This window comes from Toxotes jaculatrix, chromosome 19 (genome assembly GCF_017976425.1).
Source record: "Toxotes jaculatrix isolate fToxJac2 chromosome 19, fToxJac2.pri, whole genome shotgun sequence".
Classification (NCBI taxonomy): Eukaryota; Metazoa; Chordata; class Actinopteri; family Toxotidae; genus Toxotes; species Toxotes jaculatrix.
The window spans coordinates 5,438,052-5,458,815 of record NC_054412.1 but is presented as its reverse complement, the minus strand read 5'-3'; the positions used below and the strand labels follow the sequence as shown (position 1 = coordinate 5,458,815).

The window sequence follows — 20,764 nt, the reverse complement described above, 5'->3', positions numbered from 1 at the left end:
GACATGCCCCTCGTGCTAACTCCTGACAGACAGATTTTTTTGGTTTTACTACTTTTTCGACAAGGACTTTCTTTTCTCTTTCTCAACATATATCACTCTCACACACAGAAGGTCAGTTCAGCATTCCACTGACTGTTGGTCCATCTGGAGCCAATCTATCCCTACTGCTAGGAACAACAATAGTCGGTGTGTGTCTGTGTGTGTGTGTGTGTGTGTTTGTGTGTGTCGGTGTCTGTATTTGTGCCTGTCTGTGCGTAAGCGGTGGATAAACAGAGAGTGAAAACTCCCGATACCAATTGCAAACAACCACAGGCATCAGGAAGACGACGCAGGTGTGTGTGTGTGTTTATATTTCTATCTCTGTGTGAGTGTATGTCTTTGTTTCGCCGGGTATTTGTGTGTGTTCTTGCGTATGCCTGCAAGCTTGTGTGTGTGGGTGAGTGTGTGTGTCTGTTTATGTGTGTCACTTTAGGGGAGTTTGTTTTCTGAAGCTTTTGTGACAATCTGGTTTTCATTTCCTGAAGGATGATTTCCTTTGTCCCCCCCAACCTCACTGTGTCTCTCTCTCTCTCTGCCCAATCTCCTAAAGAGAGCGTTGGTTTCCACTCTCTGGTTTTGTATAACAAAACAAACAGGCATACAAATGCAGGTCAGCAGACACATTTCTCTGAAGAAGCTAGCATGCAGTATGCACAAAAGAAAGTTTTTTCAATTTAAGCAATGTCATTACTACTTACAAGCAGTAATTTGCTTCGCTAGCTACTGTCCTTGCCTTCTGCACCTCTAAAGTTGGTGGTTGTTTGATTTTGTTCCTCCAAAATCACCATAGTTCAGTTTTCCCCTTCTGTGTGATCAGGAAGACGCGACCGTAACCTTAGATTTCCATTTACACAAAAGAAAAAATTCAAGTGACTCTTGTTGGATTGAATTTTTAGATTATTCACCTTCGGTGTGATGTGTAGCAGGACAAAGAAAAGTGCGTTACATTGACTTTTACTGTTCTTTATTGAGGTTAGAAACAGCAGTTGGCATAACAGTCTCACCTCAAGGTCCATTAATAGCTGTTCTGGAGGTTCCAGTTGTATCACTTCACCCTAATTAGAGTTTGTCCAGTTGTCATGGAAATTTCAAACACTTTCAGGAGTTTTCATTCATAAATTGTTTGGCAAGAATGAACTTTGAGACTTTTAACTCATCATAGACAAGAAGTCCTTACTTAGCAAACTCCATCTGCTGTTCAAATCACTAAATAGATCTTCAACAGCAGATGTAATAGAGCGCGAAATGGACCTCAAGGTGAGATTATTTTCCCAGTTTTCTTAAATTGTTTTATAATGACAGTGGTAATACTACTGTAACAGACTGGGTGACATGTTTAGAGCCACTGTTGTATCATTGTGTCCACAGATGTTCAGTTAGAGAGTTAAGGATAAAAAAAAAAAAAGACTGAAAGTGTAGTTTCTGAGATTTCCAGGTAAACATGTTGTCAGCTCAGACTCTGTGAAGCCCGTCTGTAATTTCAGCTATGACAGTAGTTTTTGTGCAAGGGAGCAGGTTTGTTTTCCTGCTAGTTCAGTGTGTACGTGGGCGTCTAAGCAAGAGGCTAGTTTATAGCTAACAGTACTGTTAGCTGATTGTTGTTTTGTGTGCATTCTTTACTAATGAGTTGTCAGTGAAGCCAGGTCATCTTACACCTGAGAGGCACTGCATTTAATTGAAAATATCTGGTGAGACACTGGTGTAAATGGAGTAACACAACTTAAGAACATAAAAATAGACTAAATCAGTTGTATTCGTCCTGTTTCATTGCATGTAAAACAAAGTTGTTACTGTTGAAGGATATTACCTGGATCTTTCTTGTGTTGTTTATCTCAATAGATAACATGTTTTTGTTTTTTAGATGTCTGGCTCTGGCGTGTTAGATGTTTGTTGTCCTCAGAAAGTCCAAAGAAATCTACCCTTTTTAGAATTACATTAGTATTATAATCAGGACAGACTAACATTTGTAGGTCATTACAATGCTCTGACTTTGTTATTTAAAGTTATGGAGAAGTCATGTTACATCAGGGCTCCGGTGGGAACCCTGGAGGAGGAATAAGGTCGATAGTGACTCATTTTCACACCTCTTCTTGCTCCATGCCAAACCCACTCTTTAGCATAGGCAGAAAATTAAATATCATAACTTTACTCCTCGCGTTTCCTCCATCCTCTCCTCCCTGCTTTCCTCCCTCTTATTTCATCCTTGTTTTGTGTCTCTCCCCTGGTGTCCTGCTGCATTTTATCGCATCTTTTGTTTGTCTGTCCTCAGTTCTGTCCACCTCCTCCTCTCTTTTCAGTTCTCTTATTTCTTGCCTCCCAGTTTTTCCTCCTTTCTGCGAATCCCCTTTCTTTTCACTCTGATCGATAAACAGTAGCGAGAGAATTCTAATGTGTGTGTCAGTAAAACTTTCATCAGTGTTTTAGGCAAGGTTTTTTTTGTTTTTTTTTTTAAAGCATTTGAAGTCAAACATTTGGACTGTACCATGCAAAATATCCCCTGTAACTGCTGCAGCAGCTGTACCACAAATTCCCATCTCAACGAGCTATTTAGTTCAATTTCTTCAGAAAGTATTCTTGTTGTGATATGAGATTATTTTGCTTAACAATATTCTACCCACATACTGTATATTAATCTGTATGACTTGAGTAAACTGATACACACTTAAAAAGGTTCACAGTCATGAAGACTGTCAGATCCTTGATTAGGTTTTTAACAGCAAGGATTCTGTCTTCGTCTTCTTCTTACTCTGGACACTAATAGAGTTAATAACAGCTTTATCGAGCTCTCGTGGGAATCCAACTGAGGTCTTTTGAAGCTGTGTGTGTGTGAGTTTATTGTTTATTGTTCCTTAGTTTCCTCTCACTGTAATTCCCCTCTCTCTCCCCATAATTCCCCTCTCCTGCTGTTTTATTCTGTAGGTGTCCTCCCCTCCCACAGGGTAGAGATGGGTCATCAGGTTGCCATGACAAAAGCTTTAAATATTGTCCAGGTTGAGTGGATGGCGTCAGAGGAATGAGTTTTCTTAGAAACGCCAATTATTTCAAAGAAACTAAATAGCTAAATTCAGGTCTGCTAAGTGAAGAGAGAATGATCCACAAAGACAGTGGAACAGTGTTCATGAGAATGTACAGATGAAGCATTTCTTTCCCCTCAGTTCATGTGCTGATGAGTGCATACTATTATAACAGTAATAATAAAAGCGAGCATAAAACATGCAAATCAACTTTTTATGCAAGGCCCTGTTGCTCAAGTGGATGAGTTAAAGCACTAATAGACCTATGCAGTCTTTTGGTGTTTTTTTTTTTTTTAATCTAGATTTTGCTCTGCACCACCGCTTCCCAACGCGAGGCCAGGGACACCCTCAAGGGCCCACCGGATAAAAGTCATAAGATGTCTAAAGAAGAATAAAACGTTTTCTATTTCTGTGTCAGAATATCTGTATTCTTGTGAAATCCAGGGCCAGTTTACCTCTTCAAATGCATTAAAAAAAAAAATGTTCAAAAGATATAAACTGGAAACGAAAATCATTCTTTGGTAAAACTGTTCTCAGCTCATTGACATATAAAACCTAAGATTAGGTGTCACAAGAAGACATTGTTTTATTTTAATGCACCACAAGATGCTCATAGGACTGGAACATGTGTAAGAATGAAAGTGTATTATTCAGAGTGACTTTTTAAAGTTTCACCATTCTATATTTCCATATTAGCAATGGAAAAAAGTTTCTTATAGTCAAAAACCCACAGAGAATTATAACCTGACCTTGTGTTTGAACGCTTTTTTTTTACAAAGCACTGTGGGTTTAAACTATGACTTTACTGTCTTCTGGAGTCCAAATCAGCAAATAGGGTCAGATTAGAATAGTGTTAGTCAATAAAATGTCCACCCAAGTACACCTCCATGCCTGCTGGTGTGTAAGTGTGTGTGCATTTTCAGTCAGCTGTGAAATGGGTGATTCCTCCTCCCAGTTTAAGAACTGAGAGTAATGATGTAGAATGGAAGAGGTTTATAGAGATATTAAGCCCACCTCTTACTCCCTCTCTAACTCACTCTCTCTCTATCTTTCTGTCTCAAGCTCTTTCTTCGTCTCTCTCCCCCTCTTCCTCAGTGTCCCCCCACTCTCTCTGTTTTTATGGTGGCATTATTATCTCGCTCTCCCACCCATTACTGTTCAGGTTGGAGCAGAATAATAAATTTCGGGATCATGCCGACGCAGCGTTTCTCCAGCTAAAGCTCATTCTGTGGACTCAACAGAAACACTGCTCCAAAACAACAAGACAACAAAGATTGTAGCTTATTTTTGTTTTCCTTAGTTTTAAAACAAAATTATAGGAAAACACAGTAGTAGTAGTTTAGTAGAAGCAGTAGTTGTGGTAGTTTTGCTGTGTAAAGTGGTAGTGGTGCTGGATTTTAACATAATTCAAACTTGACGCAAACATTTACAGATTCAAGATAATTTTTTTGTGACAACATATTAAATAATATTTCTAATTCTACACTTTCAGATTAAAAATAGTAGTTATGCAAACAGTTTGTACGCTGGCCTTTTAGGGTACACTCAGCTGTTTTGTTTTTTTGTTTGATGTGCTTGTCTTTAAAATGAGATTATGCAACTCATCAAGAGAAGGAATAACTTTACTTGTGTTACCGTTACACTACTTTTGCCATTTGCTATCCTTTAATGATCACTTGTGGCCACAGTGGTTGTTGCTCTGAATAAAATCACATCGTGTCCCTTTAAATCTGCCAGTGAGGCACTCTCAGTTAATCAGTGTAAGACAATGTGTCCAGAGAAGACAATCTGGCTTGCTTTGGATACAGGTATCAGCTGTATGCCAGAACACACATTAAATATAATTAATCATTTCAATAATTTGCCGTAAATCTACAAAATTCTGCAAACAGCTAACTTCCTAATCTCTGTTTCTCTGTCTCTCTTCAGCTTTCAGCCTATGGAGGGATTGTGGTCTACACTGTGTCTTATACAACAGACCAACAAGACCAAATGGCACTTAGAGTCACCTCTGAACCTGACCTAATCATAGAGGTAAGTTTTCCAACACACACAAAGATAAAGACATTATATATCTGCCTTTTTCTGGACTATTTTGTATGGAGCGTGTGATAGGTCTTGCATTATTTAACCCTGTTAGTACATTTGGGAGATTCCTTATGAGCGGTGAGCAGCCAAGAAATATGCTCTAGATCTCTGGGCAGCACCTTGGTTGACAAGGAGTGTTCCTCTCCTGGTAAATACACGGTGTTTGGTGTGAGAGGTAGTGGTCACAACCAGGGGAAACCCACACACACACACACACAATATGAATGTATGTTTTATATATTTGTGTCTGCAGCATTATCTTTTCCCATAAGCCGCTGAATCTTGCACCAGTGAAAACTACTAAATGAAGTAGCAAATAAAAGCTGTTAAAAACACACACACACACACACACACACACACACACACTAAAGCAGCTACAGCTGGCAGAGAAATGCTGAACTTAGCAATAAAAAATGCAGATAGAGAGTCTCTCCCTCTCCTTGCGCTCTGTATGTCTTTATAATGAGCAGGTTGTGATATGATGCATGGCAGCAATAAGCAGAGCAACAACACTATTAGTTAACTGTTTATATCTCTTGTATCAGTAAACAACATTATGTGTTTGTGTGTGTGAGTAGACAGTACACACATAAGCACAAATGGCACAAGTACAGGTTGGCACATGTGTGTACGTTTATGTATATCTACAGTGTGCCAGAGCTGTACAAACAACCCTGTTATTTTGCACACACAACTTTCAGTCGATGATTTGTTAAAGAGGATTGTCAGTAATAGGGTGTAATAACTTCTCACTGTAAAAATAAATCATAGATTTGAAAAATTAAATGATGAATAAGTCTTTTATCCTGCAGAGATGGAGCTTTAGATTGAGTATGAACACAGATGCAAACAACAGTTTTACCACTACTTTATTTTCTGTCTTTCAGTTAGAAGAGGAAAACAAATGACAGAAAGAAGAAGGGAGAAAGAGGGACAGCAGGAAAATAAAGGATAGTAAGAAGAGTATAGACATAAGGAAGACAGGGATATAAATGATGGAAGGAGGAAGGCAGGAAGGAAAACTGAAGGACAGAAGAAAGATGGGAGGAAGGAAGAAAGAAAAAATGGAAGGGAGAAAAGGGACAAAGAAAAAGCAGTAGGACACAAAGAGTGACTAAGAGAAGACAGACAAAAGCAAAGTAGGAAAGTAAGGAAAATGAGTAAGAAGAGATGAAGAAAAGAAGGAGATGAAGGAAGGAAGAAAGGTAAGGAGGAAGAAAAGAAAAAAGGGAGGAAGGAAATAAAGAGGGAAAGAGATGGGAAAGAATGAAAACTGAGAGATGGATAGTCACAGACCAATGAGCTTGTGTTATTTAAAGATGTGTCAGTGAGATGGACAGACTGGGAGGAGATAGGAGGAGGAGGAGAGGAGGACAAGTGTCGGTCTAGTTGTCAACAAAAAGCCTCTCCAAATGATGACAATAATGAACCACCTACACACTGTCAACCAACTTTCTCCCTCTTCTCTGTCTCTCTTTCAGCCTTTGTCTTGTTTTGTTTCTTTCTGTCCCCCCACTGTTTACTCTCTGCATATCTGCATCGAGTTGTGATATTGTTTGTTGTATGGTTTTGTGAAGTGCAAGAAGCAGTTGTAACTATTTGGGATCTGAATAGACAATAATCTCTCTGTCTGTGTTTGTCTGTGTGGCTTCGTTGATTTCCGTGTCTTTCTCTCAATCCATGCCCACTTTATCAGCCTTCATCTGCACAGTTAAAAGAAATGTAAATGCCGAGCCTTTCACGGCAACAGTATCAACAAACAGTGTTCTGCTCTGGAAATATGTGCGTCTTGAGTTTCTCATTTAGCTTGAAACAATTGGAAAAAAAAAGACATTAAGATTCAGTCTACGCTCCAGTTTATTTTTCTCTAATGCAAAACAGTATATATTGAGTTCTGTTAGCGGTAGCTCTTTAGGAGTTACTTTAGGAGCTGAATAGAATTCATTTTATTTCAAGAAACATAAAAACAGGTTGGAGGAAATGTAGAAACAAGAGGTGCAAACAAATGGCGATACATTATTCAAATATGAATTGAAAACATCATCTGAACAGATGCAAACAGCTTCCAAATCTTTGCAGTAATATGGTGCGTTTGTTTTCTAAGGGGCGATGAACTAGATTAAACATAAATGTTGTCATTTGATGTATTATACAAGAGTTACGACAAGTATTGCCTGTGTAGCCAAGGCTTCAGCTCAATCCTCATTTTCTTTCAGCTCCATCGATGTGCAAAAACCATTAAAAATGCATTAATGAGCCACACTGTGTGCACTGTGTGAGATGTTCCTTCACTGCCATCTCACATACTAGCACACTAAATGTGTATTAATCCGCTGCTGAAAATAGTCCCTACTAATGTTGATCTTGGTCTTTTAATGGGATTTATTGACAATAAGAGAAACATAGGAAAGTGCCTGCCTCATTCTTTTAATGAATTACAATTTTTAGATGTGATAAAATAGAAGCGACAACAAAAATAACAACAAAAGATAGACAGTAAAAACCTTTGTTTCAGACATGAAAACAATTTACTCTATGGTGACTGTCTTTTTTTCATGTCAATCTGATTATTTTTCTCTGTCTCTTGCTTTCTTTCCATGTTTGTCTCTGCTTGGCCGCTGCTTTCTTTCTCTTTATGCCTCCCTCCATCTCCTCTCTTTCAATTAGTTTTTATTTAATGGTTTATTGGCATGCTAAGCTCTCTCTCTCTCTCCCTCCATCAGTAGTTGTCACTCTGCGTTAGCCGCTACATGCCATTGATCTGTACTCAACAAGAGATAGTCAGATACCAGGCCCGGGCACAATTCACTTTGCATTCAGTCCATTCAAAATGTCAATAGAGACTGCAGCTCATTACCTAATGACACATCATTCACTCTCACTCTCTTTTTATCCCCTGATCAGTTGGATATGATAGTCCTTTCACGAAAGAGACGGAACACAAACTTTCTGGATTTATGGAATTAAAAGTTAATTTGAACAAAGAAGATTTAAAAAAAAAAACAACCAAGGTTTCTTTCTTCCTTCTCTACCAGGGTGGCGGGATGAAGATTGTAGACAGAAGGTTTGGCCAGCCGCTGTACCCACCCTCGCCAAGCACCAATCATATTGTTCTCCTTCCAGAAAACTTCCTGGTTTCAGACACAGCGCAACTGATTAGTCGGAGGGATTTCTTGTCTGTGTTAGCCAACGTGACCCGGGTGATGGTCCGGGCCTCGTACAGCACAGAACCCAGTGCTGTGTACAGGTAGGAACAGAAACATGCGTGGATCTTTGAGGATATTTGTATAACTGAAATATAAAAATAGTAATTATAATGCTACATACTTAAAAATTGTATTAAATTTAATACATTTTAATTGTTTTGGCAACCACTTGAGTTCCCTAGTAAACAAATTATATTTTGTTGTTGCTAAGACAGCTCTCCACTCAGTGCATAGAATAAGCACAGATAAAACACAATAAACAACTTTTCAACAAATATAAACTTCCAGCAGCTTTTAACATGACATATTGGTTTTAGCTTTATGAGAAAAAACAGCTTTCCCAGAGTTGAGGCTCTCTTTCGCAGCTTACTTATAGCCTGAGAATAACCCTGCTTTAACCTTTTGTAACCTAAACATAAAGATGGCAGTTTTATGAGAGAAGCTTGTCGCTGTCTGGGTGTAAATTCTCCCTGAGAGAATGAACTCAGGTAATAAAGGCTCCAAAAGCCTAATCAGCCAAACAGTCCAGATCATGTATGTGGATGTGTATGTTTCAGTTAAACAACAGTTAAAAGAGACAAACTACCAATGTACCAAATGTGTAAGCTTGATTTCTATATATGTGTGTGTGTGTGTGTGTGTGTGTGTAGACTCCACTCATTCTCAATGCAGGTCGCAAATCCCACTGCCAGAGAAGACAGGAGAGCATCGGCTGTAGAAATGTGTTCTTGTCCTCCTGGATATGCTGGGACTTCCTGTGAAGTAAGCATTTTTTTCCCCTGTAGAAAAAAAATTGTGTTGGAAAAGTACATAAGTTAAAAAAAAAATTACTAAAAAGCTGTGTAAATGTAAATGTAACTTTCTTTTTTTTTAACAGATTAGATAAAATAAATTTTCAAATTAAATTACAGCAACCTTGGTGTCTGCAAGGTCTGAAAACGTATTGAGTTTTCAGTCTTTGTTGTAAGTTGTTTATTCCACAAAGTTTGCAAAAACAGCAAACATTACATCAAATTACACCACACTAAAGCGTCTTAAAGACACATAATTCAGTCTGTCTCCCTGTCTTTCTTATTGTGTGGGTGTGTATGTGCGTTTCAGGCATGCGTTCCTGGTTTTCGGAGGGTTAATGGAATTCTGTACAACGGTGTGTGTGAAGCTTGTCATTGCCATGGACATGCTACACAATGCCACGAGGTCACAGGACACTGCCTGGTAAGATGATTGTGGGTAAATTCAGTGCTCAGCATAGCTTTAATTTGCTTTGCATTTAAATGAGAAAACACAACAGTGATTAAACCATTTGAAAAACAATATATTTTTGAAAATGTGCAGAATATTTCAAACAGTTATTTATATTAAACAGCACATTGCGCAAACGTGTGCTTGTGAACACGTTCAATATTGATAAACATTTCTCCGCTAAGCCATAAAGGTGTCACCCCATTTATCAGCATTATGGTATAATGGTAAGTGACTTGTTTGTCATAAGTAAATGAGCATTGATGTTTTTTAGATGAATAATTGAGGGAGGTTAAATCGATTACCTGGGAGCCCTGGGTTGCTCACGTGCACTGGTCAATTTACAGCTCAGTTCCTCCTTTTTAGCTGCAAATCACATGCATGACACAAATCACACGCATGACTTCATATGGAAAACATATACTTTGGCATTACAGTATATTACAGCATATTTAAGAGGGAAGTTGGAGGTTTTTACTCTTTCTTCTTCAGAGAACTCCTTTTGTGGCCATCTAGTGGCCATTAGAGGAACTACAGGGTGTGACACTTTCACCCTAGCTAATACACACACACACACAAATGCTCACAAACATACACATATATATATATATATATATGCCAACCTGCTCATGTGCATCGGCACACACACACACACACATCGTCACTCCCCAGTCTACACATCGCCTCAGGCTTAAGCTGTCAGTTAGCATCAAACTAAATACACACACACTAATACACACACGGCAGTACACACACTCACACACACACACACATACAGAGTTGTGGGTTTTGTATTACCATGCTATATTTCATTATAGATGAGCAGGATGCTGGAATATGTCAGAGGGAAAACACACACACAATGAAAGACAGGCAGGAAGGCTCATTCTCTCCTTCTCTCTCTTACACACACACATGCGCGCACAGAAAGACAACTTGACATTAAATCACTCATAGACATGCACACAAACAAACACACACCCTCCTCTTCCTGAATAAATATTCATACACAGTGACAGCCAGACAGGCAGATGCACACACACCCCTTCCCTGAGGACTGTGTTCTCCGGCTATAGTTGAATGACTGAACGATGCCATGGTCCTATAGGTTAACGCATTGTGTGTGTGTCAGGATGTGTCTTAGCAGTGAAGAGACACTTGATCTGAGAAGGAAATTATATGGAACATAACTGACACATACACACACATGAAACATCAACAGCTGGACATAAAAGCGAGAGTGTGCTGAGCCAGAAAAAGAAAAACAGCATGGACACCCTCCCCAGTGGGAGAAACACAATTTTATATTTATATTTATATATAAGTCAGAAATACAAGAGCAAAAAAAAAAAATTGGATTTAGTATAAACTGAGATGTAAAATGCAAAATTTTACATTTTTATGCCGTGTCTTTAGTCCAGTGAAATGTCACGCAGAAGTATTTTTAATTAACTCTAAGGTAAGGTAGTAAAATAAGGCACAGGGCATCAATAATTGTCAATCTGCCAGAAGGATTTAAACTGAACTTACAGTGCTGTAAGTGGTAGTTTTACATTGAATTACCAGTTGGTCACTTCTGAAGCCCTGAGATGCAAGTGGGGGAAAAGAAAATTCTCTTGATCCATTTTCCATATTCATTTCTATATCTGTTTTCTCTCCCGTATTTGTAACTTAAGAACAGATGGATGATCTTTCTAAAGGTGTAAAAAAAAAAATTTTTTTTTAAGTTTTTGCCTGTATCATGTCCTTACCCAAGGAAAGGATCCAGGCAAGTTACAGGCAAGTAAGTCATAAAAAACATCATCACTTTGCACCATAGTTGAAGACAAAGTTTCAGATAATATATATATTAAAATCAAAGAAATTTGTTGAGACACTCTGAGCTAAACGAGTCGCCAAGTGTTCGGTCGATATTGTACCTGTGAGTCCTGTGTGCTTGGTTTCTATGGTAACAAAATGTGCTGCTAATCCTGAACCGTATCATTAACCTAGACCTCCTTGAGATTGTTCGTCCTGCTGCTGTCTGCTTGATAATAATTTGATTTGACAGCTTTATTTAATAACGTTAATTTTGTTTTTGTAAAAATGTATCCACAAATGTTTGCTCTCCTTATTGCAGTACTGAAACCCTTTGGTTTTTACCTTTCTAACCTTTAACCTCTCAAAGCAGCCTGTGACACTAATTACTTCAAAGTAGAGCAGGTCTATTGTTAGCGCTTTGGTTTCCTTCTCAGTCATAACTCGCATCCTTTCCAGCTACAAATTAACTTAATTGTGGCTCATTATTCAGCGTCATCATTATTTTAGGATGATTAAAGTGGGTGTACCTCTACCGGTCTGTGTTCAGCATTTTGTACACTACACTGCTTCGGAGACAATGCAAAGTCTGCTTGTTTTGTCTTCAGCACATGTACTGGATTACTTACTTATCAAGGTGTTTACTTGCAGTGCAGCAAACTAAAAAAAAATGTGAAAAAGGTTTTTTTTTTTGTCCAAGACAATTTCAGGACTACTGGGAGGTTTTTAAAATAATTAGTAGAAGTTGACATGAGAAGACAGAGTGTTTAAAATAAATCTGAATTTTGAAAATGGTGGACCTGCTGAGAAACATTAACTGTGATTTGTTTTAACTTTGAAAGCATGACTTTAGACAATAATAAACACAGTGGGCTTCTAAGACAGATTTTCATCATTGCAGAAACCGATTTTCTCATGACGCCGGGGTGAACAGATCAGACGGTCTGTTTGCCAAATAGTTGATTTGTTCTCCTGACATAAATGAGCTTTAACCTGTGTGTCTCCTCCAGGATTGCTCCCACCGCACCACTGGCCCTCACTGTGACACCTGTCTACCTGGCTACTATGGTAACGCCACCCGTGGGTCACCTGCAGACTGTCAGCCCTGTACCTGTCCACTCAATCTTCCTAGCAACAAGTAGGTTGTGAAGACGCTGGGGCTAATGCCGCCATGATGACACAATTTAATCAAATGCCTCAATCTATCACTGCTGACCCCTGTGACTCTGTGGCCCCAATTCTCTTTTTTTGACCTGTCTCTCGATAATCTTCCTCTCTTCTCTCCAGACACTACATTTTTTTTGTCTTTAAAGGATATAACTAGAAATAGAGGCTTCATCACTGTCGGTAGAAATATGATTGTAACAACAACAGAAATGTCATAACCACAGGTAAAAGCACGAACATGAGCGGAGAAACATCATCCTTATGGGTCAAAATGTCAATAGAGTGTATGAAATTCTTAGCAATTATTTTGAAATTAACTGTTTAATCACCGTTAAGAGTTTGGACTGCATCAGTCTCTTGTTTGTCCCAGAGGCAGCCCTGTTGAGATGCTTGCAATGGCCCTACAAGATCTGACACAGATCTGACGAAATGGTGGATGTAACACTGTTGTTAAGCATAACACAAGTCTAATATTCATGTTCCTTTGGCTGTGTTTTTTGTCTCCACCAATTCTTGGGGGGAAAATATGGCTCTTTAGCCACTCTGTATCTCAACTATGTTCGACAGCTTGTTGCTAACTGTGTCCGTCTGCCGTTTGGTAGTGTACTGAAAATAGCTGGCTGCAGCGGCAGGAAATGAGAGTGAACCAGAACAGCAGAGTTGTGGGAAAAGAGCTAAACAATGGGCTGAAACTCACTGTAAAGCTCCGTAAAGCAGAGGGGAGCTGCAGGTTCAGGGGATAATTCTCTGTAGGTTCATCACTACAGTCCACCCATTGTCACACTGTCATTCATTCATTCATTCATTCAGATGTTTTCATAAACTACAGCTGCTATGTGGTCAGAAGTGGTTACTATTAGCAGTGGCATGTTCAGTGGAAACAAACGGTTGGTGTCAGATTATCTCTTGTTTTTGGATTGCTTTCTGATAAAACTTCAGCTGTCCAAACATTAATGCCACGGGTAGAAACAATATGTAAGCACTGGTTAAATCAGATGTTTATTTCTGCTTTTATAGCATTTGCAGTTTCTCCAAATAACCAGAGAGAGATGCTGTATGTTAGCGGCACAGATGTCAGAGGCATGGCCACGCGCACACAGGCAGCAGCAGCTGAGAATCTGCATGCAGCCATTACACGTCATGTCCAAAACTCTCAGAGCTAAAGAAAGACACAACTCTCTCTCTCCCTCTCACCTCTCCCCTTCTCTACCTCCCTCTAACCCCTGCAGTAATAATAGCTTGAAGGTGCTGTGCCTTTCAGCCCCTCGAAATAGCCATCTTGTCCCTAATGTTCACTCAAGCCAACCACTCAAATAGCCATCCAGCCAGCCAGTCAGACTGCTGTTAGCGGTAATGCCTCATCTCTTACGAACATCTGATAAAGTGATGTCAATATTAGTTTCAGCACAGGAAGCAGGATGGTGATTTACAGCGAATCAATAGAAATCAGTTTAGTCCTGGAATTCTGTTCTGCTTTATTTACACCCAGGCTTAATTACCCCGCTGTGAGGGGTTTTTTAGTGGTTTTTATTTGTTTGTCAATTCAACCTAAATCTGTTTAAGTTTTCAGGGAAATCTAGTTCCATGGTGAATTATCTGTCCACAAAGGTCATTTCCACTTTACTTCCACTTTGATTTTTATTAAAAAAAAATTTTTTTCACAACTGTTTTCATTGAATTTCACACAAATTTTGTTAAAATTGCTACACAACATTTTCGGATGGCCTTGAAAAATTACTGATGTATTTTTTCGCATTCTGAACCGTTTTCCTGTGACTGGAAGCCAAATTTGTGTGTTCATGATCTGTTCTACTTTTTTGCCATATTTTGTGGTCATGAGTCTGAGTCACATGAAATTTGCATTATTAATCCTTGTCAAAAACCACAATATCCCCAGGATTTAGATATTCTCCAAAAATCCGCATGATTGTCTGTTATTATTTGTATTTTGATGTAGGTCTGGATCAAATGCAGATTAAAATATTTATACAAGTTCTATAATTATTAGAGTAACTCATGTGGAGGATGGTGCCGCCTTGGCAGAGAGGCTTTCCAAGTGCTTTCTTGTTGTCTGCGTGTGTTGAATGCAGCCTCAAACACATTTGATATTTTGTAGGTTAGGATTGTGCTGCCAGGTCTGATGATGATAATACCATTAAGCACAGTCATTAAACTTACGTAACAGCTTTTTTTTGGTGCAATGTGTTATAGCCATACAGTAAGCTCAGCTCACTTACCTGCTTTTACAGCAGCATAAGATTGGGTAATGTGACTATGTTAAATTTTGCCATAAAGTTTATAGTGAGTTAGGTCTCACCATAACATAAAGTTGTGTAAAGCCATTGTAGGTGATGCTCAAATGTGCTTTATAACGACTTTTATTTTATTTTTGTTGTTTACACGAACTGACCAAACAAGCTTACTTGTCAGTCAGTGAGCCAGCTCACAGTTAGGGAGCCAGCCAGTGAATCAGTCTGGGGCCTGGAACCCGAGCCAGGAGAACTATCTATAGTTTATGGAAGTGGGAGGGTGACAGAACGAGGGTAAGAGACTATCGCTTTACTCTCTCCCTCTCTTTCTCTCTCTCTCTCTCTCTTCTCTCTCTCTTTCTTTTCATTTTGGGGGTACAGTTTCGTAAGGAGGAAGTGTTTTCAAAATCAGGAGAGTGTAGAAGCACAGACGTGTGGGTGTGTGAGAGAGAGAGAGAGAGAGAGAGGGGGGAAATTAAGTCTGTGTGTGGGTGTGTGTGTCTTCCAAAGTGTGAATGTGAGGACAGGAAAGTGAAAGTGGGGACACAGATTTGTGCGTGTGCGTGTGTGTGTGTATGAATTGGGAGAGAAACAATGGCCTTAACTCGCCTCTGTCCTCTCCTCTTCCTCCTCTTCCTCCTCCCATGCTCCACACTGGGACAACGCTACCGAAATCATCAACAACGTCGCCTTGGCAACCACAATAGCTTCAGCCCCACCTGCCACCTAGGTGAAGAAGGGGAGTTGCTGTGCGACCGGTGTCAGCCTGGATACACAGGACCACGATGCGACAGGTGACACACACACATTAAACGCTGTTATGCTTAAACTCTATGCCTTTATGTTAAATTGACAGCCTTCAAGCTTGATTTGGAAGTTTACCTAAGGTCATTATCACTGAATACAGAGCTGGATATAACCCAGTTCATCACTGTTTATCAGAATCTAGAAATCCTTATCTATAAATCTTACAAATTCAAATTTGGTGTAACAGTTAACAGGTATTTTAATAGTGTCACAGTTTGGGCCCATTAAGTACAAAGTATGTTTGACCTAACTGCAGCATCAGTAATTAGATCTGTATCATTTAAAATGAGGATAACAGTGAAAATCTTAAAATTAAAGCCACTTTTATTGTTTTCTTCCCTAAAAGCGGCTGTTTGGGAAATAAATTAGCCCCACAGTCAGCCATTCCCAAATGAAAACAGAGACTGCTGCTCATTAACCATTTTTTGAGTACTTCATGTCTCACTGTCCATCTGGCTTTCTGTCCACACCACATTTATTAGTTGAGTGACATTCTTGTTCCATTAGCTGTGAGGTTTTTTACCAGCCTGGGACTAATGAGAGGTCTCTCTCTGGATGCTAGTCTTGTTAGAACTTCAGGCTATACTGTCATGTGGTGACGCAGACTGAGGAAATATATTCTTTTCACCACCCAGCCTCCCTGAAATACAGCACATTTTGACTGTTTTGTGTTGAAGAGAAACACAGCTGAAATTATGAGTTAGTATTCAGCGTCTTTTATTTAAAAATATAATTATTATTGAAAGATTCATACGGTAGAAAATTACATAAGGGATTTCTAGATCGTCTTCATTTATTGATAGCACCCTGCAGCTATTTGGTAATAATGCCGATATAAATGTTTGTGATCCATTAAAAAATACTCTTGGTTTTCTCACTTTCTAATAAGCCATCAAGTCTGAAGTTATAAATGTTAGTAAGTCACTTATAAAAGCATTATGATGGGATTTTTCACAACCTGGCAACTCAAAAATAATGGCTCATTAATCTATAAAGAATTAACAAATAATATGTTTAACATTAATAAAGCCTTTAGCCTCAACAGCTTAAAAAAACCCTTTACAACGAATGGTTGGAACTCAAATATCAAACAGATTGATTCACATTCATCACATTGGATGTGGAGGATAATGACGAGATTATATCAAACTAGATCTCATGATCTGGTGGGGACTCGACACAAACAAATGCTCCAATTTAAAATAACTATATGTGAAGCTTTGGCCGCTCCTTTTTATAGCCTTCTCATTTACAAGAGATATATCTGTCTCTTCAAAGTGCAGGCTTGATTTTTTTCCTCGTGATTTACCGTCGCAGGCAACGTTTGCTTTGTACAGTAGCATTCTATGTACCCGGGGACTCTGTGATGCTTACAATTTCTATTTCGTTATATCCATCAGTGTTAGGTGGGCATGCACACTGATAATTATTAGCCCAGCTTTAATCTCAAGGATGAAACACTGTGCTTCAAATAGGTGTTCAGTTGCTGTCGTACAGGCCTTTGCTATTTGTTGTCAGTTAAAATAGAGCTGCTGGTGGACACGGGCCTCGTCTCGCTGGCCTGCATAGTCTGCATGCCTCGCCACGCTGTCCACAGCAGAATCTTTCTGTCTGCCTTTTAGTCTTTTTATAAACCTCATTTGCCAGTGGAAAGCAAACTGACTCATTGTCAGTCCATTTTTTTTAACTGTCTGTCACAGAGAGACCTCTGCACTTAAACAGGACCACAGGACATGTACTTCCATGTTTATGTAAGGAGTATCCCTGTGTTTTAATTCATCCTGATAAGAGATAAAGCTCCAAAAATATTAGAAATATTCCTCTAAGTTGCTTTTTCTAAATTTAGTAATCAGTGTTTGTTTGTTTTGGTGAGAGTGTTCACACACGTTCTTTATATTCATTTGTGTGTGCTGCTCTGATGCCATATGGTGCATCCAGTCATAGAGAGAGGACAGCTGTTTCCTAAAAGGAGAAAGAAATAAAGAGAGACTCTGCTGCTCTGACTCAGAACACATAGGGGCTGACATAATGTAAAATAATATTTTATTACTAATGACAGCATTAAAGAGGTAATCAGCGGTTAGTTGGTTTCTTGTTCTATCAGTCTAATTGATACCTGCTATGCACTACCTGCTATTACACTTCATTATCTACAGTGCTTTTGTTGTTGTTAGTAGTAATTAATTGTAATGTGCCAATTTGTCTGTATTATGGGCTTTAACAGAATAAGCTACTCTATTCCTCCCATGCTAATAGACTATCCACTCGCTGCTAAGTGATTCAGCTTTTCAATTTCCTGTCCATAAACAGCCATTTAGAATTTAGCTGAAAGCAATTTAATGCAGCTACCTAACAAATTAGTGAGCTAAAACTCTTTTGACTCATCAGCTTCTTTTTAGTACTATGTAGGGTTTGCCTGTTTGTCCAGATGTTATCGGTCTTTCAAAGGTATTTCAGATTTTACACAGGGGGCAGAGCAGGTAGGCGGTGGAGGTAGAGGAGGTAGGTCACTGTAGATAAAGAGGGAGTGAGAAATCTCAGTCTGTTTTATGAGGAATAAGTGCTGATACTTCCACAGCTCCTCTCACCGACTGAGTAAAACAAGCCACAGTTGTTTTTTTTTTTTTTTTAATATGTTGAGGTGATTTAAAACTGATCAGCTACAAGAGCGGTTATCTGTGTGAAAATCCTGTTTTGCTTCTTTAAAACAACCTGCCCCAAATATACCAGTTGATCTCAAAATGCTTTAAAATTATGGAAAAAAAACAGTCTATCCTCCCCTGGCACCGACTCCCCAAAAATAAAAGAACATTTCCAACCCCTCCCTCCCCCTCTCTCCCCCCCTCTCCCTTTCTCTCTCTCTCTCTGTAACTCTCCACCAGTTGTGCCCACCATCCACTTCCTGTACACTCTGATGGCTTCGGCCAGGTGCCCCCCCAGACAAATATATCTCCTTCAGGCACTCTGGACTCTCCACTATAAATATCTTTACTTCCTCTTGAGGCCCAAATAACTGAACAGACACAAGCTTACAGTATGGGATGGATTAGATGGATGGATTAGATTAGAGTAGATATAGAATAGAATAGAATAAAATAGAATAGAATACCAAAAATAGGAATTCATCTTGCAAGTTATGACAAAATACGAACGCAGACACACACTTTCTCCCCTCTTTTCTCCTATCAAAAAGTGAGATTGCTGCCAGTACAACTCTCCACTTGTCTAGGAGGACGTACTTGTAGCACTACACACACACCAACGGAAATACACACACACACACAGCCACACTTCAATAACATGCACATACACACACAGAAGCTAATAAACCAGTTCTATTGAGTACCAAGGAGGGTCAGTGGTAATAATGGCTGGCTGCTCTTGACTCTTTCCCTCTCTCTGTCCTTTCTTTTCCCTCCTCTCTAAATTCAATTCTCTTTTCAATGTGAAGGCCTTCTCGTCTCCATCTCACTCTTTCTATTCCTCTGTTCTCTCTCTCTCTCTCTCTCTCCACTCTCCATTCTCCCTTCACTCCCTCGCTCTCTCTTCCTCTCCTATTTCATCTTAATTCCCTTTTCAGCCTGTAGAGCTTTATTTCAGCTTAGGCCTTATTTTATTTGGTTTCAGTGGCTCTTGTCACCGTGCTGCACTCTCAGAACACTCTCAGGTTAATATATTTTGCAGCATCTGGACTTCCTCTTATTATTAATCAAATGAAAGAGTCTGGAAAAAAACAAGAGCAGAATTCTTGGGATTGTGTGACAGTTCTCACATTTGTGTGTCCTTATCCTTGCTCGAGGGGGCGACCATTTTTGATTTTTGTTTCCATGAACAACAAGAATCAGAAGGGTGTTTTTTTTCTTTCTTTTTTTTGGGATCTTTTCTTACTTATTTTTCACCAAATACAAAGAATGTTTTAACATAAAAGCCATCGATCGTACATTTCTACAAATAAAATGTATGAACAGAATAAACTGTTCAAAGAGGCATGTGTATTATTCTGTCACATTGGCTTTGTATTATTACTGCTTGTAGAGTAGCATTTCGATATTTTTGCATCAGGTTTATAAATGCTCAGTCATAATAATATTTTTATTTGAGTAAAACCTGGGCAGCCTGTTGTAAAGACCCTGTTTTGGAAAATGACTGCCTGAGGACACTGAAGCTCATTTATTAAAAATCTATTAAAGCGTAAATAAACTTCCATTTCATATCTGTTGGGGTTTGGCTCTGTTGCCCTCTAGGTCTCTGTGTGTATATTTATGAATTAATGTCTATCTGTGTGTATGCGATGAGAGTGTGTCTGTTTAAAATGAATTATACAACAGGATAACTTATGCCAGTCTCAGTGGTCATAGACATGCTGTAACAATGCTGATAATTCCTGTGGACTCAGCTAGATGAGTTTTATTGCTTGTTTATTTGGTGATTGGATATTGGTTGCCAGCTCTTGTGGGATGAGACCTATATTTGGAGATCAGCGTGTTCTTGCAATACAAAAGCTGGAAGCCGAGGTAAACAATCTTTTTGATAATATTTACGGGCTGAAATCTGAGAGTTGTTTTCTGTAGCTGTTTGATACGAAAGACAGAAGACAAGTTGAACCATTATTATATTTTCTTGTAGACCATAACTGACAAAAACTACATTTTCAAGTATTAGTTGTTACATGAAGGCAGAGCAAAACTGCACTTTGAAGAGGTATTATTGCATTACCGGCTCTTTCAGTAAGACCTGATGCTGGATTATCCCAGACCAACATTGTATTGTGAGAAGGAGAATAACAGGATGACATCCTGTTGCTACAACATGAAAGCACACCAGCTGGGATAGTGATCAATTGTCGAGGTGCCTTAAAGCCCCTATTTGGAGAATTTAATGTGAGTATAGCATCTTTTAAAACAGCTTTTAAGTTTTGAAATCCTGGTGAAACTTTGTGTAGTCAGTCTCATCCCTTTTATTCTCAGTGGGGGTATATTAGTGACTTTTTAATGCTACCACTAGGAGTCACCAGAATCAGACATTTTAAAAAACAAACAAACAAACAAAAAAAAAAAAAACAACAACAACTTGTGCTAACATGCAACTTTGTGATGCCAAAATAGGAAATACTAGAGCCTTCAAAATTTCCAAACATATCCTCTTTTTATAACAG

At 38.9% G+C, this 20,764-nt stretch overlaps 1 protein-coding gene across 8 annotated transcripts in view; it reads left to right on the top strand.

Moving 5' to 3' along the window:
- lama2 (laminin, alpha 2) overlaps nt 1-20,764 on the top strand; it is a 150,280-nt gene that overhangs the window by 58,215 nt on the left and 71,301 nt on the right. For all 8 annotated transcript variants that reach the window (XM_041064268.1, XM_041064266.1, XM_041064267.1 and 5 more), the window contains exons 15-20: nt 4,983-5,087; nt 8,177-8,388; nt 8,998-9,109; nt 9,449-9,562; nt 12,397-12,524; nt 15,510-15,596. In XM_041064268.1, the coding sequence (XP_040920202.1) occupies nt 4,983-5,087; nt 8,177-8,388; nt 8,998-9,109; nt 9,449-9,562; nt 12,397-12,524; nt 15,510-15,596 (758 nt within the window). The remainder of the gene's footprint in view (nt 1-4,982; nt 5,088-8,176; nt 8,389-8,997; nt 9,110-9,448; nt 9,563-12,396; nt 12,525-15,509; nt 15,597-20,764) is intronic.